Genomic DNA, 21,914 nt, shown 5'->3' with positions numbered 1-21,914 from the left:
GTTCCTACAATTGTCTTTATCCTATTTGTCCACGTTGCTGAACACCAAAAATTTTACAAGGTTTGTTGATCAAAGCTCCATTTTTTAATTACTTGCAAATCATTTGAATTCCAAATCAAGTAAATGTTACCAGTGCATAGATGGGCATTCTATTTTAGTACATAAGTCAGACAAAAGAAAACAGGTATCAACAACAACATCAGTAAGTCAGATCAGATGATAATTTTTTTTTTTTTTTTTTTTTCTCATCTGTTGGGATTGTACAGTTTCTGTCATCATCTATGAAATATGATTTACAGTCAGGGAGCTAAAAGATACAAGTTGGAATACAGAACTCTAAGAAGTTAATTCCATGTCTATTTTTGTACAACTAGTGAGGAGTTTTTGATGGAGATGCCTTACGCAGAATGCCGGATTATACTGGCCTGCACCACTCGATTCCAGATGCAACTCTCATGTCGGGAAAACTGAAAATGATTATCCTCAGTATACCCCAGAAAAAAAGGTCAAATCCCGTTGCCAACTTTGATACTTGAAAATGAGGCAGCTTCTCTAGCCTCAACTATTGATGCTGGTTCTTCTTGTCCAATCCAAAAAATGAGCAATTTTGGAACGCATCCAGACTGCTGGCTATCAGACGGTTCAAACCGCCAAGGCTATCACTTAGAATTAAATCTTCACTATGGTATTTAGAAGACGGTTTATCCAAATCTAGCGGTCCTAAAGAATCAGGCTGCAATATAGAAGCAACAATATAAAGTCAACTACCTGTAAAAAGGACCATGAAAGATGAAAAATGGCAGTACTTATGTCTATGATTCACAAATTTATTTCATTTCATATTGAGAGCATGCTGAAACAGGGTCATTATAAAGGTCCGCTTTCAAGATGTGAACCGTAAGCTATTAAGCTCCAATGAGTTATTGGGCTTAAAGTGAACGAAAAAGTTTCTATAAAAGAAACGTACCCAGTATATATCTGCTAATGTGCTGATATCCTTTGCTGAATTATCTACAATATGCGTACAAGACTGATGAGTTTCTTTGATGGGGTCTTCTGCAGGGCTTTCCACAGGTTCCTCCACTTCAGGTTCCTGCAGGAAAATCACTAGATATTACAACAATTTTCAATCTACCAGCAACTATTCCCAGGAAGATCACCTGATCATAGAATGACTACACAAATAATACCTCAAGCAAACAATCAGTACCCTCCAAGCTCGTTCTAGTAGTCTGCTTGCAGGAGCCTGGAGAAGAAACTCTGGATAAAATTGGATCCTCCCGACAAAAAACAGAGTTCTTTTTATAGGAGAAGGCATCGCAAGTTTCTTCAGCATCCCAGATGGAAGATGCATGGGATGGCAAAGTTGGTTGATATCCCATCTTGTCCTGATGCTTAGATATGTGAGCAGCAATAGCAGCATCAAAAGAGTCGCAACTGAATGGAACCTGCTGAAGGCATTGGGAGCTTTCGGCGACAGGTGGGTCAATGCAATTAACATCAGTATCATGAGAAACTCCTGAAAGTAGATCACCAATGCTTATGTTGGTAAGGGTATCAGCCCAGTCCCCAGCCGTCAGTGCAGGCCCAGTACCAAATCTCAGGTCATCCTATACAATACAGAGAAAATTGTGCTGTCCTTTAAGTGGTAACCATTGTGCAAATATGTCGAATACTAGCCATAATTAAGTTCTAGATTTCAATATTTCAATAATAGGAATTCATCAAAAAAAAAAAAAAAAGATTTCAATAATAGGTGCTGTCCTTTACCCGCAAAACATTTTTTGTCAGATATTTTCTTTCTACTTGCAAAGAATTAATATATAAGTGGTAACCATTGCGCAAATACATCGGATTTCAAACAATTGTCTAAATCCACTTAATTAGCACCACTGCTCACCACATCATTTTTTTCCTTTGCTTTTTGTTTTTTCACTTTAGGGGAAGGGTCTGTCTTCAGGACTACAGATGAAGTTGATTCTTAAATTTAGTTATAGTGACTTCCAAAACATAGTTTTGCATTCTATCATTCTCTTATTTTCTGCAAACAATATTTGTGTGTTTGATCATCCCTTTATTACATGTCTATTTCTATTCATATGATAACCATGGTCTCCCTAGGATAGAAAATTTTCAGCTCTATCCCTAATGGGTTAGGATAAAAACAAATCTTATCAAAACCCAACATCCAAAGTAAACATGATAAATTTAAAAAGAAAGCCCGAACTTGTTGCTTTATCAGAAAACAGATTTTTCAGAAAATTAACTTGTGAAGCAGGATTAATATCATCATGAAGGTATCTAGACCATATTTCTAAGTTTAAAATAAGGCTACGAGACTAAAATACTTTCCACATTATGCAGAGCTGAAAAGCCCTCATGAGTGCAGTAGTTTCGATTCCATAGCCACATGTGAGCTGATGGCACAGCAGGGTTCAATAGACGAATATAAGCATGGAAAAGGGGAAGGAAAATTACCACATCTTCAGATTGTCTCATGATAGTTCCATCACCAGCCTCCTTTCGGCACCATGATGTATTTGCTGCAAGATCAGAGGACTCAACACGGTTATTGCTAGGAGCCAAGCAAGTCCACTTATTCATCTCACGGGACACATAAGTTGAGCTGGGAGGAAGAGCATGATTCTGATTCACAACAGCTGGTTGATCCTCATAGAGATCCAAAGTTTGATCAATAGTTGATGCCACGGAGATGGGTGCTGAATCTGTGACCTTTATATTGTCATTGTTCATGATATGTTCTCCCGGAATGCAGCAGGATGCAGAATGTGCTTGCAATACAGCAGATCCAAGCTCTGTATCAGAAAACCAACCATACCTTCAAGGAGATTTTATCAGTCAGTTATGATACGCAAAGATGTAAACTGGAAGATATTGCATTTAATTGAAAAAAAAAATAAGCAAGAACCTTAAACGGAAAAATGTAGGCCTTCCTAGCATTGCATATACATCTGCGGCACTAACAATAGAGTCCTGTGTCCACCTTGGACAATCCATCAGGTTTTCCCCTTGAACACTATAAGGGAAAAGCATTAGCTCTCCAGAGGCAACACTCGAGTTTCCCCATTTGCGATTTAGATGTTCTAAAACTGATGATATCTTCTTCCGAGTACTCAGAGTGAGCTCTAGGTGTGGATTATGCTTATCCTGTCAACAGATGAAAACAGGAAACGCAATGAGTTTATTTGATGTACCAAAACTATTCAGCTGCTAGAGCCTCATAACACATCAACTCTACTTTTTTTTTTTGTCTTTTTTTGTTTGCTCACCATTTCCAGGGCCCTCCGAGTACCATCATCAATTGGAAACAACTGGAGCTTGAGTTTCATAGAAGTCAGAGTATTGTTCTCAACAAAAAGATTGTGAGAAAAAGTAGGCAAAGGAGGCAGAACTGTGCTGACAGGATTGGAGCCTGGAAATTATAGTGGAGACAAATCATGGCGTCAAAACCTTAATGTGTCTAGAATTAAATGAATTGAAAAGAACAATTAGGCACCCACATGGAATACCTGGGTCATTTTCAACCACTTTATCAGTAGCTGTCCGTTCCAAATGCTCAGCAGCATCAGCAACCAAAGAGACCCCAGCAATTGCAGCCTTTTCCCATTTTTTATATGCAGCTGATGAGAAGACACCCGCTAATCATCCAGTAATGACGTCCAAGAGAATTTTATTGTTATAGCACTTTTTGAATGTGCAAATTATGGAAGGAAAATTTTAACATACAAAAAGCAAGAATAATAAAAAGTAAGGAACACTATTGGGTGGAGCATCGGTACTAATGTGGGAATTTGCATTTTTTCCTGTGTGGAAATTTACATTTATCAGTGTAACAGATCTTTAACCAAACCCATCATTCACATCTTAATTCAAAACAGTAACTGCTAGAAGAAATTCCATTGTACTGCTATCTCTACTTTTAAAGATCATCAGGCAACTAACTTCTTCTTTTTTTTTTAGGTACTAACTATCAAGAGATATAAGAGCAATAAAGAGATCATCAACTCTACCTCCTAAATTACATTCCAAAAGTTTGGAAAGGGAGGGGGGGGAGGGAGGGAATCACCTGGTTTCCGCCGTTGCCTTCCTGGTTTCATAGTAGTAGTATCTCCTTTGTTATTAGTACGGTTAACACCTACATTGATATTGCGCTTCATTGATGTTTTTCCAGAACCTAATTTTTGAATGTTTTGACTATCCACGAGAACAAGTTTAACCATGCGAGCATCTTGTGCCGATGCTCTACTCTGATTTGGTACAGTGCTTGGAGCAGCAGGTGGACAGTTCTCCCCTGGGAAGGTCGCTTCTTTATGTTCTTCCTCCGATCTTTCAAGAGTTGGTGCTCCTTCAGGGGAAAGAAAGTCAGTCAGCTGGGCTCATGCAGAAAATATCGCCTTTATGTATAGGAAAGCATTCCAGGATGAAAAGTAGATAAGTTGACTAACCAAGGCTTCTATAAATATCTTCAATCTTCGGGGCTTCAAGTGAAGCTTTGAGGCTTTGCAACTATACTTTTCCAATAAGGACCACCTGTAACAAAAGTCTCACAATTTAAGAATATAAACAGATCTCTGATCATGACAGATAAAATTTTCAAGAAATAGAAATTAAAACGTTTTTTAGCCTAAGCATATTATGGAGTAACTAGCATTACCATAACAAAAATTAAGACAAGAAAACCATAAAGAAAATAAATGATGTTGCAGGACCTAATAGATTTAAGTCCCTAATGTATTCATGGATATCCAGCACATAGTAAAAGCAAAGCAAGTCCCATTCATTTTGATGCAATACGAGCTATTGAATGCATGTAATGGATGTAGTTCATATTACCATCGAAGCATCGCAGCATTAGTATCTTTAGAGTTCTTGGCATCCAGACACAGCTCTGGGTCGAGCAATTTATTCATACGTCTCACAAGTCGGTAGTAATAGTGTCTAACCTGAATATTACACCAAAGAATTATCAACAAGATAACATAGCCAAGACTCACAAAGCATGAAGCAAGAATGATCAGAAGAAAATCTAAAGGCAAATACCTGATCTTTGTTTTTACTTTGGACACGGTGTGTGATTTTCTCAAAATTCTGCAAGGAAAGTGTATGTAGTGTAGTTAGAAAATATGGTAATGTAGTCAAGTCAAATGTCAAAATACACATGGGCAATAACATGCCTTGCCAACTTGTCGTAATGCAGTGAAGAAACTTTCCTCCTCTTGACGTGTCCAAGCAGCCCATTGCCGTGTTGGTCTTTTTGCTGCATTGGATATTATACAAGTAAAGCTGAGATTTTCTAACCGTGTAGCTATCACATTCTCTAAAGCACCAATCATAGTAAAAAATATGCAAAAACTAACATACCAGGGTTCTTTGTTGAGACATGATTTGCAGTGGATGGGGTCACATTAGGATCTCTGTCCTGAACAGATATATTCTCTGGATGAAGGTGGGACTCAGAGTGCAAAGTGACCTGTAACTCTGTCTGCATGTTATAGACATTACATGAACACTATATGCTCATGCTTTTCAGCTTCAAAATACTTGAGTGATGATTTATTTTGAGCTCCAACTTCGTCTAAAGTCCAAATGCAGCAACCTTGCAGCACAGAGGGGTTAACAACTTAGAGTCCAAAAACTATTGAGTTTAAGAGAGAGCAAGCCACAAAATTATTAGACTTACAAAAAACATTGTTAGCAGACATAAATGTTCACCCGCAACAAAGGATGCGGATTCACACGCCGGAAAGACCCCATTCCTCTCCTCATGGGATAAAATAAAGGGAGATATAAAATAAGAATCTCACAATTAAATGGGAGCAAGAATTTCCATGAAATCTCAAAATACATAAATGTAACTTATAGACATTAAACACATGAGATCTGACCAGTTCAACTACCAGTATAATCAAATCATATTCGAAGAAAACAATCAGGGTATATTGGTTTAAAGGTAAGTGAAGTATTGTAAAGGAAATCGAAGGAGTCTTGAGTGTAGAAAGAAGTCTAAACTGGTGATGACATAAAATTTAACACATTTTTTTGAAAGTAAAAGAGAGAATTTAAAATATCCAAAGCTATCTAGGAAAGGAACAGGAAGAGCTACATAAAAGCTTCCCTTTCCCTCAAACTGCTCCGGTTTACTTGCTGTGTGCCTGTCTGTAAAAGTTAACACATTAACAACAACTACAAATGCCAATTAATCACTCTGCTGGTAAAAATACTTTTTTTGATAGGTAATCAAGAAGTTTTATACATAAAAGGAGGCAAGGTCCAAGTACACAGAAGGTATACATGAGAAGTATCTGACTAGGGTTTACAACCAAAAGTAGAAAATCATGTACATTTAGCCCATTAAAAACAATGGCCCCTGCCCATAAGAACAATATTTTAAAAAATAAAACTTTAAGCTCATCCATTGTTCTCTCGCAGTCCTTGAATAAAAATATAAAAACCAAGATTGACTCCTAATTGCTGTCTGAAGGGCCCTGTCATTGAAAATATGAACTATCTAATCTTCAAACTTTATCACTAAGAACCATTACAAATAACAAACTCATTCCGCAGAGTATAGTGCAGACAGTTCGATCATAGGTATCCCCAATGTTTTTTATAAGTATCCCCCAATGTAATTAACAACATTATCATTCGTCGTATCTAAAGAAAATAATTATATTCTTCAGATGAATAAGGGTATTGATTCAATCTGCAAACATATGAATTCAACTGTTCCAAATAAACCATCAAGAAAGATGCAAGAATTTCAAGTTTCATACAAGAATTTTTATAAAAGGAACCCATTGAACAGTCACACAACCCTAGTCATGGTAACAAAACATAATTAATCAACCAAACAAAAATCAATGGTCTTAACTCCGTTGGATAACCGAGAAAATATTCGAAACTAAAAACACATTATCATTATGACCCTTCAATAATTCCTTATATCAGATCCAAATAAAAAATTTGAACACATATCATATGTGCCTGACACAACCACATAGCTAAGTTAGCATGAAACGTTTTGATCAAAGACGATAATAGCAACAGGGAAAAAAACAAAAGAAAAAAGAAAACCTAGTTTCCTTAATCTTTTCCACGATTTTCTCAGCGGCCAAGAAAATTTTAGGGTTTCGAATTATACAGCTGACTTCAATACAAGCTCTCAACTACTTGAAAAAAAAAAAACGAATATAAAAATCTTCGTATTCAAAATACCTGAGATAGAAAATACGACGGACCGAAGAAACCCTAGAGCCAGACGCGCGAGCTTCAGGTATCATATAAAAACAATGGAAATCGGAGAGAATCTTCCGACCGACGTCTCCATTTACAGAGGGAGAGAGACTACGAATTTCACTTCGGAACCCAAATAAAATTAAACAAAGTAAAATAAAATAAGTAAAATTGTAACTTTATTAGTTAATTCCTTCAAAAAAACTATAAAAATCCTGTTTTTGGCTAAATTTTCGATCTTAAAAAAAGTAGGGGTGGGAGGCGGGACCTGCACCCTGTCCGCCAGCCCACAACCGGGTGCCCCCTGCTTGGGTGGCCATGCAACCCCGACCGTCAGATGTAGGGTGTTGGCCCCTGCTCAAAACTAAGCACAGACGTAGGGACAGGGCCAGGGTTGGCCCAGGCCTGCCCGCATTGGCCCCATTCATCCGCTTAACATATATCTTAAAATAAATTATTTCCTCTAGTAAAATGATGTCATTTTGGAAGAAATCTCCAAAACGGCGTCGTTTTGATATAGGATTCTAAACAAAAATCCCCTCTAACCCTTCCTTAGTCCCTCGACTTCAAGTCCTCTCTCTCTCTCTCTCTCTCTCTCTCTCAATCTCTTTGTCTTTGGTTTTATGGCGTTGTCGTCATCCCCAGCCGATCGAGGTCACCATCGTGGTTGCTCTCTCCCTCTCTCCATCGACCTCAGCCGGTATCTCTCTCTCTCTGTGGTTGGTTTTTGTTCATTGGTTCAGGGGGCAAAATCTCTCCCCCCGCCGAACGCTCATGCCTAGGGTGGATGCAGGACGGGGGTACCCCCATCTCCCGGGATACCCCCATCCGGGAGATGATAGCACCCCCAAAGGAAAGAGGGGCTAAGCAGTGTACAAAATCTTAAAGCTTTTTTAAGTACGTTATTAATCATTTTTGTTGAGAAATGATTTAACCACGAAGATATTTCACAAATTGATGTGGTTTGATATGGTACGTTAGATTGTAAAGTAGATCTAATGGATCACATAAAACAACATAAGTTAGTAATTTTACTTTTGTATAATCCCTTTGTAGCTGTAACATTTCTATTTTTGTTCTATACTCGTGATAAATTACCCTTCATGTTGATTGGGTCATCTGTTATATTAGGTGTTAATTACAATTGTTTACTTTTATAATGTTTGTACCCCTATGCCAGCTGTTGACTTGGTTTGCAATCGGTCTGCAGGTTTGGTGTTGCTTTTACTGATACGCCCTTGCAGTGGTATATGGCTCGCAATGCTTGTCGGGCATTTTAGTCTTTTAGCACCTAATGAACGTTTTACTTTATGGTGTGTTAGTTTGTTCAAACCGTCATTATCAAGCACGTTTAATTTAGGACAAGAATACCCTTTTGTTTCTTCATAGTCGAGTGCATCCGTGTGGATCGTTTCAGTGTTTTTATCTTTCCATGTGTCAGTTGCGCCTCGGTTGGTGCAATATATTTCTTCGCAATGCACTAAGGCTGTTATTTCACTTAGAACTGAGGCTCTCATTTCACTCAGAGGCATTTGGAGTTCCAGACCCTTCGTCCTTTTGATTTCTCCATTTTTCCATCTAATGTCGTCATTTGTGTTAGAGCTCAGGCCTCGAAATGGCCATGTCTATTGGTTTTCATACCAAGATTTCCTTTTACTTCTCTCTTGCCCAGTATCAAACCCTAGCTCCGAAGTGTCTCCTTACTGTCAATCTCGATTTCCAGCCAGCCTTTTTCAGCAAATGTGTTATTCACCTTATATGTCTCATTCGGTTGTCCATTGGAGTGTGCGTTCATCTCATTGTTTGCTACTAGGGTTTCTTTGTAGTTTCTGAAAATGATTTATTTTTGGTTGCACACCGTACTGTCTGTGAGATATGATCCAGTGCCACGTGAAAGGCCTTGCTCAAGGAGAGACTGTAGATTGGACCCAAGGCAGGCTGTAAGGACGTGCGTGCCTTGACCTAACAGTCTATCTCTATTATTCTACGATGAGAAGACTGATACCAAATGGCTCTTTTTCAACCTTGCATGGAGTGAGAAGTATGCTAGAAGGACATCTGACGATCCCGCCTTATAAATGGCTTAAGGTAAAAGTCAAAATCTCACTTTTGATATACTAATTGTTCAAGCCTCTTTGGACTCAGAGTCTTTGAAGGAAATGAATAACTTCGGAGAGAGAGAGCAACAAACGGAGCAGTGCAGCGTAATTGTATCGTTTCTATTACTATGAGGTAAGTTAGCTTCTAAGATAGTACTGGGAAATGCAGAGTAAATGTTGTGAGTGTGTAGTGTGATTTGCATTGCATACTCTATAACCTTTCCTTTCTGTTTATGACAAATATCTTTATTTCGTGATTTTGAGATCTTGATGTTTGAATAGCTCGAATTTGTGATGTGGTAATTTTGAGTGTGAGTATGTGTGAGTCTCACCGTGTGTCAATCATCATAGACGGGTAGACGTTCCCTGGGTCATTCCTATGACACGTTACCACTAACTTCATAAGGGAATGAGAATGCCTCGTGATGAATGGAGTGGAACATTTTCATATTTGCCTCATTTGATAGACCGAAAGGAGAATACTCCAAGTGTATCACATGTGGTGTTTTTGAGTTGGTTGGCTGGAATGATGGTTCCCCAGTGCAACATATATATCACTGTGTGTGATTGAATTATTTGAAATAGGTGAATCAGCTTGCACGTTAGTTGAGTGGGAGTGATTCCTCGAGTTGAATGGTGAAATGATTTCTCCTATTTGGCATTCTATCTCTGTGTGAGATTTTATGAGATGTGATATCTCTATGTGAGATTTATGTAGATTTTATGCGATGAGATTATATATGATGTAATATAATGAGTTTTACACACTTGAGTTTTGCATAAAGGGTAATTCTTCAGAGGGTTATTACTCGTCATGCTTATATACCTGTGTTTTACCCAAAGGGTGATTCCTCATCATAACTATAAATGCATGTGTTTTGCTTAGAGGGTGATTCCTCACCATGCACAATAAACGTGTACACTGTATTTTGACATGAAAATGTGCATTACATCATTCACATACATTGTCTCTCATTAACTGTCTTGTTATAATAGTTTAACCTACCTATAGTTTCGTTTGTCGGAACCGTAGATTTTGATGTAGAGGTAGACCCAGAGAGGTACCTGAGGAAGGACCAACCCTGTCCGAGCTGTAGATACGGAGGCATGTCTCTGTTATTAGTAACTGTAATGTTTATTTGGAGTTGTATTATTTAGTCTGGCGACCATTCATATTCGGTTTGCCATATTTGGCTATAGGGAACAAACATATGGTTTTGTATTATTGTTTTGGGAAATGAAGTGACATATAGATATTTAGGTGTTTATTGAATGAACCTATTTATGATTTAAACTTTGGTACAAATAGTACTTAACCTTTACTTATTCCACTATGGTTTAAATAACCATTGTCTTACATGTGCACTTCCTTGTGAACATTGCATGTCTAATTTCGATCTAAATCTTGGGTGGTGTTGACTAGCTAGCACCCTTGGCACCACAAATCCTACTCAGGACCTTTAGGGAGGAACGGGGCACCATAGTGGCTATGTGGTAAACATATTTATAGTTTTCTCAATTTTCTTGGGCTTTTCGGGTACCAAACAGTGTTATGGTTGTGCCTGTTTCCATTGTTTGTGATTGTGTTATTTACTACCATGGTTGTTACATGTTTTTGTGTGATTTTCGTGTACTTTCTGGAGTGTCGAACGGTGTTATATTTTGCAAGTTTTTTGTTTCTTGGATTTTCTTATGTGCCAAACAATGCTTTCTTGGGCACCAAGAGTGCATGTGTAGTGGTCGTAGACCTACGTGAGGAATTGAGCCTGAAATGACTGTGGTGTTTAAGGACTCTTGGGTATGGATTTTGGTCTTGGGGTGCTGCTAGGTACAGTCCCATGCGGGGGACTCCTTTGCAGTCCTCATACGTGCGCACGTGAATTTCATTTCAATGACCAAATTGTCCCTATTTTTATTTGAGAGACAAAACAATAAAAATGAAGTGAAATCAAGATCTGGAAATTTCCATCTCTTGAATCTATGTCCACTGCCAATCGCTGGCTTCCTCCACCAGTGGTCGAGTGCTCAACTGCCCATTGTTGGCCTCCTTGGGTTCGTGTCCTCCACTGCCCGCCGTCCTCCTCCACCATCAACAGAGCATGTAGGGAATTTGGAAGCCATACATAAATTTATTAGCTTGATCTAGTTTGTTCCTTTGTTTTTTATTCCATAAATTTCTGCTATTTGAGCTCAAACAGAAGCTCTCCAATGCTATGGGCCTCTTCTAGAAAGAAATATATTTGGAAAATTGAAGGACACAAGGATGGATTTGGAACCGGGCTTCCGCCATGGGAGAGACGGACTCTTCCTCCAGAAATATATTCGAAAAATTGAACTATGAGGATGGATATGGGCTTCCCTCAAAAATTGAAAAACACATAATTCAGAAAAAAATCAAATTAACTAGCTTCTGATATCAGTTATCAACAACACTGTTTGTCTCTCAATAACTAAATAATATATATAATCTTTGGTAAAATATCATATGAATTGATCCCTATTCCTTGGGACGGCAACGACGACGACGATGATGAATTTGAGTTGAGAAGTGGACAACGGCTTAAGGCACTCATTGATGTGAGAAGGAGATGAGGCTTAGGAGATGTTGGTAGTTGCTGGGTTCCCACTTCCCACGCACCAGATGACTCATTGGTAAGGGCTTTTGCACTAAAATGAAACAAATCGTTTCATTTAAGTGCAACAACCACGTAAAGCGTGCACACGCAGTCCCCTCATGGGGACTGCAAATAGAATTATTCTTGGTCTTGAGCTTGCTTGCATGTGTCCTAATTTGTGTTAGGTCTATTCTCTGAGCCTTGTTTGTCCACATGTGTGTTTTGTGGGCTCAAGGACTTAGGTTGTGGCCTTGGGCTTGCCATTGTATTCTTCGTGACATGTCTTGCTCAGGAAACTTAGTCGGGATCTTGGGCCTAATTGTGGGTCTTAGTCCATCTTGAGCATGCAAGTCGGGCGTTCTAAGTTGTTTACGGTTTTTTCCTTTTTTGGGCCTTGTTTGACTGCATGGTTGTTTTTGGGTCTATGTTGGCTCAAGTACCTAAGTTGTGGTCTTGGGCCTACATGTGTGTTTTTGTGTCATGTCTAGCTCAAGAAACTTGATCTTTGTCTTGGGCCTAGTCATGGATTTATGTTTTCAGTTTTGTTTGGTTTGCAGACTTGAGTTGTGGTCTTCTTCTTGCATGTGCCTTTTGAATTATGCCAAGCTTAAGAAAGCGAGAGTTGATCTTGGGCCTACAAGTGGGCTTCACTGCTGTGTGCCTGCTCTTCGGCTTGTATTGTTTTGTTGGGCCTACATTTGCGATTTGCATTAGTTTTTGGGTCCTTGTGTTAGCAATTCCTGCTTCGTGTTGTGATTCCTTGTATAGTTGGCTAATGGGAATCCCTATGGGCCAATATTAACAGGGTGAAGTCCATGCAAAGTTGGTTCAACTTATGTGTATTTTTTAATGTTTTTGGATCTCTATAGGCTCAAGTACTTCAGTTGTGGTCTCTTGGGCCTACATGCGTGTTTTTGTGTTATGCCTGACTCAAGAAACTTGATCGTGGTCTTGGGCATGGCTCTAGATTTCTATTTCTACCCTTTTTGGCTCGCGGACTTGGGTAGTAGTCTTTGGCTTGCATTTGTGTCTTCTGAGTTGTGCCAAGCTCAAGAAAGTGAGATTTTATCTTGGGCCTACATGTGGGCTTCACTACTGCATGTTGGCTCTTGGGCCTCTATTGCTGTGTTGGGCCTCCATCTGTGATTTCGCATTAGTTTTTGGGTTCTTGCATTGGCAGTTCTTGTGTTTGGGTTAAGGGTGAAAACTGAATTATTTGGTGTCCTTTTTTTTCACAAAACCGAAACTCAACCGAAATCGTGAAAATGTGTAAATCTCGATTGAAATCGGTCGGTGAAGAGGGAGAAAACTGTCGACACCTGTCTCAGCGTAACTCCTATCAGTTCGTCAGCGTCTTCAGTGGTGACAGAGGTGGCCCTGCGTGCGATGATGTAGGGGTGAGAGATAGAGAACGCTGCGGTGAGAGACAAAGAACGCCACGATGAGAGAGAGAGAGAGAGAGAGAGATGCGAGGTTTGATTTGAGAGAGAGAGAGAGAGAAATATGAGAGATGGCGATGGAGGTGGCCTTGCCCTGCGTGCGCCGTGAGAAAGAAATGAGGAAGAAGAATGAGAAATGAGAAAGAATCTGGGTGCTTAAGCCAAACGACGCCGTTTTCTTTATATTTTTTTTTTATGTATAGTTTAAAAAAAAAACAAACATTTAACTATCGGTCGTTTCAGCGGTCCGATCCAGGCTCAAACCGAGACCAAACTGCTGGACATCGGTTTTGGCCAAATTCAACCTCCGGCTGACCCATTCTACTCCGGTTTCGGCCGGTTTCGAGCTCTAGCAGCCGGTCTGAGTCGGTCCCGGCCGGTTTTATGGTTTCTTGTACAGCCCTAGTTTGGGTTGTGATTCCTTGTACAACTTACTGAGGAGAATTCCAATGGGCCAATATTAACGGGGTGAAATCTATGCAAAGTTGGTTCTTCCTGCGTGTGTAGAGAAATTTCTCCACCAACGCACAAAACACATTACTTTCGTGGTGATAGTTTGCTAGGCTCAGTTGGTATAAGTCGCAGAATGGACTTAAGGTTGCTAGACCGTTGCCTGGTGCCTCACGACTTATCTTTCGAGTCCCCTCTCATTCTACCTCTGATAGCAAGCCATATTTGCTTCTTTGTGTGGGGGTGCATGTCCATCAACCATATCTATTCCTCTAACGGCAAGCCTAAGACTGTGACCACGATTGCCTACAAATCTACGAGGAAATCAATGCAAAACCTCAGCATCGTCCTAAAAATAGAGCATTCAGGTCTGCTCTATCGGCCTAAAAATAGAGCATTCAATGCGCATCGAATATTGTTATTTGATATGTCGTGCTCGTTATTATTTGCCCTTTTAGTATCATATGATTATCACTATTAATTTTTGTATAACCATCATTATTCCCTTTGCATACAAGAGATACCTGTGCATAGATGAGCATTCCGCCTCATAAGATTTCTATGAAAATTTTAATTTAGTACATTAGTCAGACAAAAGAAAAAGGGTATCAACAACATCAGGATGTCAGATCAGATGATACTGTTTTACTTGTCTATTGGGATTGTACAGTTTCTCGCATCATCTATGAAACATGATTTACAGCCAGGGAACTAAAAGATACAAGCTGGAATACAGAGCTCTATGAAGTTAATTCCATGTCTACTTTTGTACAACTAGTGAGGAGTTTATAAATGGAGATACTTTATGCAGAACACCGGATTATACCGGCCTGCACAGCCCCCTTTCAGATGCAACTCTTAAGTCAGGAAGACTGAAAATGATTATCCTCAGTATACCCCAGAAAAAAAGCTCAAATTCCGCTGCCAACTTTGAAATGAAACGAACTTCTTGAGCCTCAACTACTGATGCTGGTTCTTCTTGTCCAATCCAAAAAATGAGCAATTTTGGAATGCATCCAGACTGCTGGCTATCAGACGGTTCAAACCGCCAAGGCTATCGCTCAGAATTAAATCTTCACTATGGTATTTAGAAGACGGTTTATCCAAATCTAGTGGTCCTAAAGAATCAGGCTGCAATATAGAGGAAATGATATAAAGTCAAATACCTGTAAAAAGGCTACTAAAGATGAAAAATGGCAGTTCATATATGTCTGATTCACAAATTTATTTCATTTCGTATTGAGAGCATGCTGAAACAGGGTAGTTATAGAGGTGGCTTTCAGGATGTGAACAGTAAGCTCCAATGAGTTATAGGGCTTAAAGTAAGAAAAAGTTTCTATAAAAGGAACGTACCCAGTATATATCTGCTAATGTGCTGAAATCCTTTGTCGAAGTATCTAAAATATGTGTACAAGACTGAGTTTCATCGATGGCGTCTTCTGCAGGGCTTTCCACAGGTTCCTCCACTTCAGGTGACTCCTGCAGGAAAATATCTAGATATTACAACTTTCAATCTACCAGCAACTATTCCCAGGAAGATCGCTTGATCATAGAATGACTATACAAATAATACCTCAAGCAAACAATCAGTACCCTCCAAGCTCGTTCTAGTGGTCTGCTTGCAGGACCTTGGAGAAGTAACTCTGGATAAAATTGGATCCACGCGACAAAAAACAGAGTTCTTTTTATATGAGAAGGCATCACACGTTTCTTCAGCATCCCAGATGGAAGATGCATGGGATGTCAAAGTTGGTTGAAATCCCATCTTGTCCTGATGCTTAGATATGTGAGCAGCAACAGCAGCATCAAAAGAGTCACAACTGAATGGAACCTGCTGAAGGCATTGAGAGCTTTTGGCAACATGTGGGTCAATGCAATTAACATCAATATCATGAGAAATTCCTGAAAGTAGATCACCAATGCTTATGTTGGTAAGGGTATCAGCCCAGTCCCCAGCTGTCAGTGCAGGTCCAGTGCCAAATTTCAGGTCATCCTATACAATACAGAGAAAATTGTGCTGTCCTTTAAGTGATTACCATTGTCCAAATATGTCAAATACTAGCCATAATTAACTTCTCGATTTCAATAATAGTTGCTGTCCTTTACCCACAAAACATTTTTTGTTACATTATTTTCTTTTTACTTGCAAAGAATGAATATTTTAAGTGGTAACCATAGTGCAAATACATTTGGATTTCAAATATTTGTCTAAATCCACTTAATTAGCACCACTGCCCACCAGATCATTTTTTCCTTTGCCTTTTGTTTTCTCCCCTTTGGGGGAAGGGTCTGTCTTCAGACTCCAAAAGGAATAGAATGTTGAACAGAATGTTGAACTAGAATACTACTTATATAGGGGTATCTTCAGGAAAGTAGTAGTAATATCATGACAATGATTTATGAGACTAGACATGAAGCTGACTCTTAAAACTAGTTATGGTGACTCCCAAAACTTAGTTTTGTATTCTATCATTTTATTATTTTCCACAAACAATATTTGTGTCTTTGATCATCCCTTAATAACATGTCTATTTTCATATGCGAACCATGGCCTCCCTAAGATGAAAACTTTCAGCTCAATCCCTAATGGGTTAGGATAAAAACAAATCTTACCAAAATCCAATATCTGAAGTAAACATGGTAATCAAAAAAGAAAAGCCCGAACTTGTTGCTTTAGCAGAAAACCAATTTTTCAGAAAATTAACTTGTGAAGCAGGATTAATATCGTCATGAAGGTATCTAGACCATATTTCAAAGTTTAAAATAAGGCCACAAGACTAAATTACTTTCCATATTATGCAGAGCGGCGGAGCCCTCATGAGTGCAGTAGTTTCGATTCCATGGTCAAACCTGTGAACTGACGGTGCAGCAGGGTTCAACAGACGAATATAAGCATGGGAAAGGGGAAGGAAAATTACCACATCTTCAAATTGTCTCATGATAGTTCCATCACCAGCCTCCTTTCGGCACCATGATATATTTGCTGCAAGATCAGAGGACTCAACAAGTTTATTGCTTGGAGCCATCTCACGGGGCAAATAATTTGAGCTGGGAGGTAGAGCATGATTCTGATTTGTTGAAGCTGGTTGATTCTCGTAGAGAACCAAAGTCCGATCAATAGTTGATGGCACAGAGATGGGTGGTGAATCTGTGATCTTTATATTGTCGTTGTTCATGATATTTTCCGCCGGAATGCAGCAGGATGCAGAAGGTGGTTGCAATACAGCAGATCCAAGCTCTGTATCAGAAAACCAACCATACCTTCAAGGAGATTTTATGATTCAGTTATAATACGCAATGATGTAAACTGCAAGATATTGCATTTAATTGAAAAAGAAATAAGCAAGAACCTTAAACGGAAAACTTGAGGCCTTCCTAGCATTGCATATACATCTGCGGCACTAACAATTGAGTCCTGCATCCACCTCGGACAATCCATCAGGTTTTCCCCTTGAACACTATAAGGGAAAAGCATTAGCTCTCCAGAGGCTACACTCGAGTTTCCCCATTTGCGATTTAGATGTTCTAAAACTGATGATATCTTCTTCCGAGAACTAAGAGTGAGCTCTAGGTGTGGATTATGCTTATCCTGCCAACAGATGCAAACATGAAACGTGATGAGATCATTTGATGTACCAAACTATTCAGGCTCTAGAGCCTCATACCACATCAACTTTTTTGTTTTTTTTTTGCTCACCATTTCCAGGGCCCTCCTAGTACCATCATCAATTGGAAACAACTGGAGCTTGAGTTTCATAGAAGTGAGAATATTGTTCTCAACAAAAAGATTGTGGGAATAAGTAGGCAAAGGAGGTAGAACTTTGCTGACAGGATTGGAATCCTTTTGACCTGGAAATTATAGTGGAAACAATTCATGGTGTCATAACCTTAGTGTGTCTCGAATTATATCCTTTCAGTACCCATAGAACTGAAAATAACAACTAGGCACCCACATGGAATACCTGAGTCATTTTCAACCTCTTTATCAGTAGCTGTCCGTTCCAAATGCTCAGCAGCATCAGCAACCAAAGAAACCCCAGCAATCGCAGCCTTTTCCCATTTTTTATATGCAGCTGATGAGAAGACACTCACTAATCATCCAGTAATGAAGACCTTTCTTGTTATAGCACTTTTTGAATGTGCAAATTATGGAAGGAAATTACATTTTAATATACAAGAAGCAAGAATAATAAAAAGCAAGGAACGCTACTGGGTGGAGCATCGGTACTAATGTGGGAATTTGCATTTTTTTATGAGTGGAAATTTACATTTATCAGTCTAACAGATAACCAAACCCCACATTTACATCTTAATTACAGGACAGTAAGGTATTCATATGCTGTCATTGCCAGAAGAAATTCCATGTTGCTGCTATCTCTACTTTGAAATATTATGAAGCAACTAACTATCAAGAGTTATAAAAGAAATAAGGAGATCATCAACTCTACCTCCAAAATTACATTCCAGAAAAAGGATGAGGGGGGAATAACCTGGTTTCCGCCGTTGCCTTCCAGGTTTCATAGTAGTAGTCTCTCCTTTGTCGTTAGTACGGTTAACACCTACATTGATATTGCGCTTCAAGGATGTTTTTCCAGAACCTAATTTTTGAATGTTTTGACTATCCACAAGAACAAGTTTAACCATGCAAGCATCTTGTCCTGATGCTCTACTCTGATTTGGAACAGTGCTTGGAGCAGCAAGTGGACAGTTCTCCACCTGGGAAGGTCGCTTCTTTACGTTCTTCCTCCGATCTTTCAAGAGTTGGTGCTCCTTCATGGAAAAGATGGTCAGTCAGCTGGGCCCATGCAGAAACTATTGGCTTTATGTATAGCAAATCATTCCAGGGTGAAAAATTGATAATGTTTACTAACCAAGGCTTCTATAAATATCTTAAATCTTCGGGGCTTCAAGCGAAGCTTTGAGGCTTTGCAGCTATACTTTTCCAATAAGGACCACCTGTAACAAAAGTCTCACAATTTAAGAATACATACAGATCTCTGGTCATGCCAGACAAAAGTTTAAGAAAAAACAACTAAAACGGTTTTTAACCTATGCATATTACAGAGTAATTATCATTACCAAAACAAAAATCAAGACAAGAAAACCATAAAGAAATCAAATGATGTTGCAGGACCCTAGTAAAGCAAAGAAAGCCCCATTAATTTGATGCAGTAAGAGCCATTCAATGCATGTAATGGATGTAGTTCATATTACCATCGAAGCATTGCAGCATTAGTATCTTTAGAGTCCTTGGCATCCAGACACAGCCCTGGGCCAAGCAGCTTATTCATTCGTCTCACAAGTCGGTAGTAATAGTGTCTAACCTGAAAATTACAACAAAAAATTATCAACAAGAGAACCCAGCCAAGACTCTCAAAGCACGAAATGAGAATGATCAGAAGAAAATCTAATGGTACATACCTGATCTTTGTTTTTACTTTGAACACGGTGTGTGATTTTCTCAAAATTCTGCAAGGAATGCATCATGTAGTGTAGTTAGAAAATATGACAATGTAATCAAGTCAATGCCAAAATACACATGAGCAACAACATGCCTTGCCAACTTGTCGTAATGCAGTGAAGAAACTTTCCTCCTCTTGACGTGTCCAAGCAGCCCATTGTCTTGTTGGTCTTTTTGCTGCATTGGATATTATGCAACAATTAAAGCTGAGATTTTCTACCTGCATAGGTATCACATTCTCTAAAGTGCCAATCATAGTAAATAATATACAAAAACTAACATACCAGGGTAATTTGTTGTGACATGATTTGCAGCAGATGGGGTCACATCAGGATCTCTGTCCTGAACCAAAATATTCTCTGGATGAAGGTGGGACTCAGAGTCCAAAGAGACCTGTAACTCGGTCTGCATGTTTTAGACATTACATGAAGACTATATGCTCACGCTCTTCAGCTTCAAAAGGCATGAGTGATGATTTCTTTCGATCTCCGACTTTGTCTAAAGTCCAAATGCAGCAACCTTGCAGCAGAGAGGGTACAGCTTCGAGTCCAAAAACTATTGAGTTTAAGAGAAGGCAAGCAACAAAATTATTAGAATTACACAAAACATTGCAATCAGACATATAAATGTTCACACGCAACAAAGGAAGGGCATTCACACCCTGAAAGACCCAATTCCTCTCCTCACATGATAAAATAAAGGGGACAAATAAGAATCTCACAATTAAATGGGAGCAAGAAATTACATGAAATTTCAAAATGCATAAATGTAACATATAGATATCAAACACATGATCTGACCAGTTCAACTACCAGAATAACCAAATCATATTCAAAGAAAGCAATCATGGTGCAAATTGGTTCAAAAGTAAGTGAAGTATTGTAAAAGAAATCGAAGGAGTCTCGAGGGCAGAAAGAAGTCTAAACTGACGATGACATAAAAGTTAACACATTAATAACAACTACAAATGCCAATTCACCACTCCGCTGTTAACAATACCAGCTGCAAGATAAATATTAAAAACAAGATTGATTCCTAATTGCTGTCTGAAGGGCCAAAATACGAACTATCTAATCTTCAAACTTTATCACAACCATTACAAACAACAAACTCATTCTACGGAGTATAGTGCAGACAGTTCGCTCCTAGGTATCCCCCAATGTAATTAACAACATTATCATTCGTTGCATCTAAAGAAAATAATTAATTGTTCAGATGAATAAAGGTGTATTACTTCCATCTCCAAACATGTGAATTCAACTGTTCCAAATAAACCATCAAAAGAGACCAGCAAGAATTTGAAGTTTCATAAAAGAATTTTCATAAAAGGAACGCAATTTCACACTCACACAATCCTAGTCATGGTAACAAAACATAATTATCATTCCTTTCAACCAACAAAACCCAAACATAAAAATAACGAAGTCGATCAGGTAATGAAGCTTGAAACCATCAATGACCAAACAAAAGTCAATAACCTTAACTCCGTTGGGTAACCGAGATAATATTGGAAACTAAAACACATTATGATTATGACCCGTAAATAATTCCTTATATCAGATCCAAATAAAAATGTTTAACTCATATATGCCTGATACAACCGCATAGCTAAGTTAGCATGAATCGTTTTAATCAGAGACGATAACATCAACAAGAAAGTAAAAAGAAAACATCATTTCCTCAATCTTCTCCACAATTTTCTCAGCGGTCAAGAAAATTACAGGGTTTCGAATTATATAGTTGACTTCAATACGAGCTGTCGACTACTTGAAAAGAAATAAAAACGAATCTAAAAATCGTTGTATTGAAAATACCTGAGATAGAAAATCCGAAGGACCCAAGAAACCCTAGAACCAGACGCGCGAGCTTCAGGTATCAAATAAAAGCAATGGAAACCGGAGAGAATCTTCCGACAGACGTCTACATTTACAGGTAGAACGAATTTCACTTCGGGACCAAAATAAAATAAAACAATAAGTAAAATGGTAGCTTTATTAGTTAATTCCTTAAAAAAAAAAAAAAAAAAAAAAAAAAAAAAAAAAAAAAAAAAAGCCCATATAATCCTTATGTTTTTGCTAACCTTTCAACAGTAAGGGAAAAGAGGAAAGTGGCACATAAAATCCCTAAGCATTTTAAATGCATTTACCTATAATTTTGTTTAAATTTTGCTGCATATCAACAACTGTTCATATTACATATTTTATATTTATAATTTTTTCATAAGATATAAGAGTATTTTTCATAAAATATGAAGATATTTTTCATAAGGTGTGAGGTGTGGAATGATAAATAGTAGCTGATGAGAATAATTTTTTATTTTGTTTATATATTTATGAGGATTAGGCCACTGAGGAGAATCTTATCAATCCTTAAATATTTAAAAAAATAAAAATAAAAAACATAAACTTATTAAAAAAATATTTTCTTAATCATTAATAAAAAAAAAAAATTGGTGAGAATTTTTTAGTGGTAGAATATGGGAATTTTAATGCAAATATAACGATTATCTTGTTTTAAAACAAAAATAAAAGAGTTAATGAAAATTATTGTCGTGTAGAATTCAAATTGAAAATAAATAATGCTAGATATGGTTTGA

The 21,914-nt window shown here is 38.3% G+C and overlaps 2 protein-coding genes across 2 annotated transcripts; both read right to left on the bottom strand.

Annotated features, from left to right (window-relative positions):
• Positions 1–206: 206 nt before the first annotated feature.
• Positions 207–7,433, bottom strand: LOC121266768 (TSL-kinase interacting protein 1). The gene is given in 16 exon segments (XM_041170579.1): positions 207–580; positions 583–733; positions 968–1,093; positions 1,191–1,610; positions 2,479–2,839; positions 2,930–3,168; positions 3,291–3,433; positions 3,531–3,659; positions 4,088–4,315; positions 4,318–4,366; positions 4,467–4,551; positions 4,855–4,964; positions 5,062–5,109; positions 5,196–5,278; positions 5,383–5,617; positions 7,237–7,433. Coding segments are annotated over 15 exon segments (2,373 nt in total). The 5' UTR covers positions 5,510–5,617; positions 7,237–7,433; the 3' UTR covers positions 207–506.
• Positions 7,434–14,454: 7,021 nt separating this feature from the next.
• On the bottom strand, positions 14,455–21,422 carry LOC121266767 (TSL-kinase interacting protein 1-like). The gene is given in 16 exon segments (XM_041170578.1): positions 14,455–14,835; positions 14,838–14,988; positions 15,211–15,336; positions 15,431–15,850; positions 16,776–17,118; positions 17,208–17,446; positions 17,555–17,706; positions 17,820–17,930; positions 18,348–18,627; positions 18,729–18,813; positions 19,072–19,181; positions 19,279–19,326; positions 19,413–19,495; positions 19,603–19,837; positions 21,133–21,265; positions 21,399–21,422. Coding segments are annotated over 14 exon segments (2,433 nt in total). The 5' UTR covers positions 19,730–19,837; positions 21,133–21,265; positions 21,399–21,422; the 3' UTR covers positions 14,455–14,677.
• Positions 21,423–21,914: the final 492 nt, after the last annotated feature.

Source organism: Juglans microcarpa x Juglans regia, chromosome 5S (genome assembly GCF_004785595.1).
Source record: "Juglans microcarpa x Juglans regia isolate MS1-56 chromosome 5S, Jm3101_v1.0, whole genome shotgun sequence".
NCBI classification, from domain to species: domain Eukaryota; kingdom Viridiplantae; phylum Streptophyta; class Magnoliopsida; order Fagales; family Juglandaceae; genus Juglans; species Juglans microcarpa x Juglans regia.
This window is presented reverse-complemented; position numbering and strand designations above follow the sequence as displayed.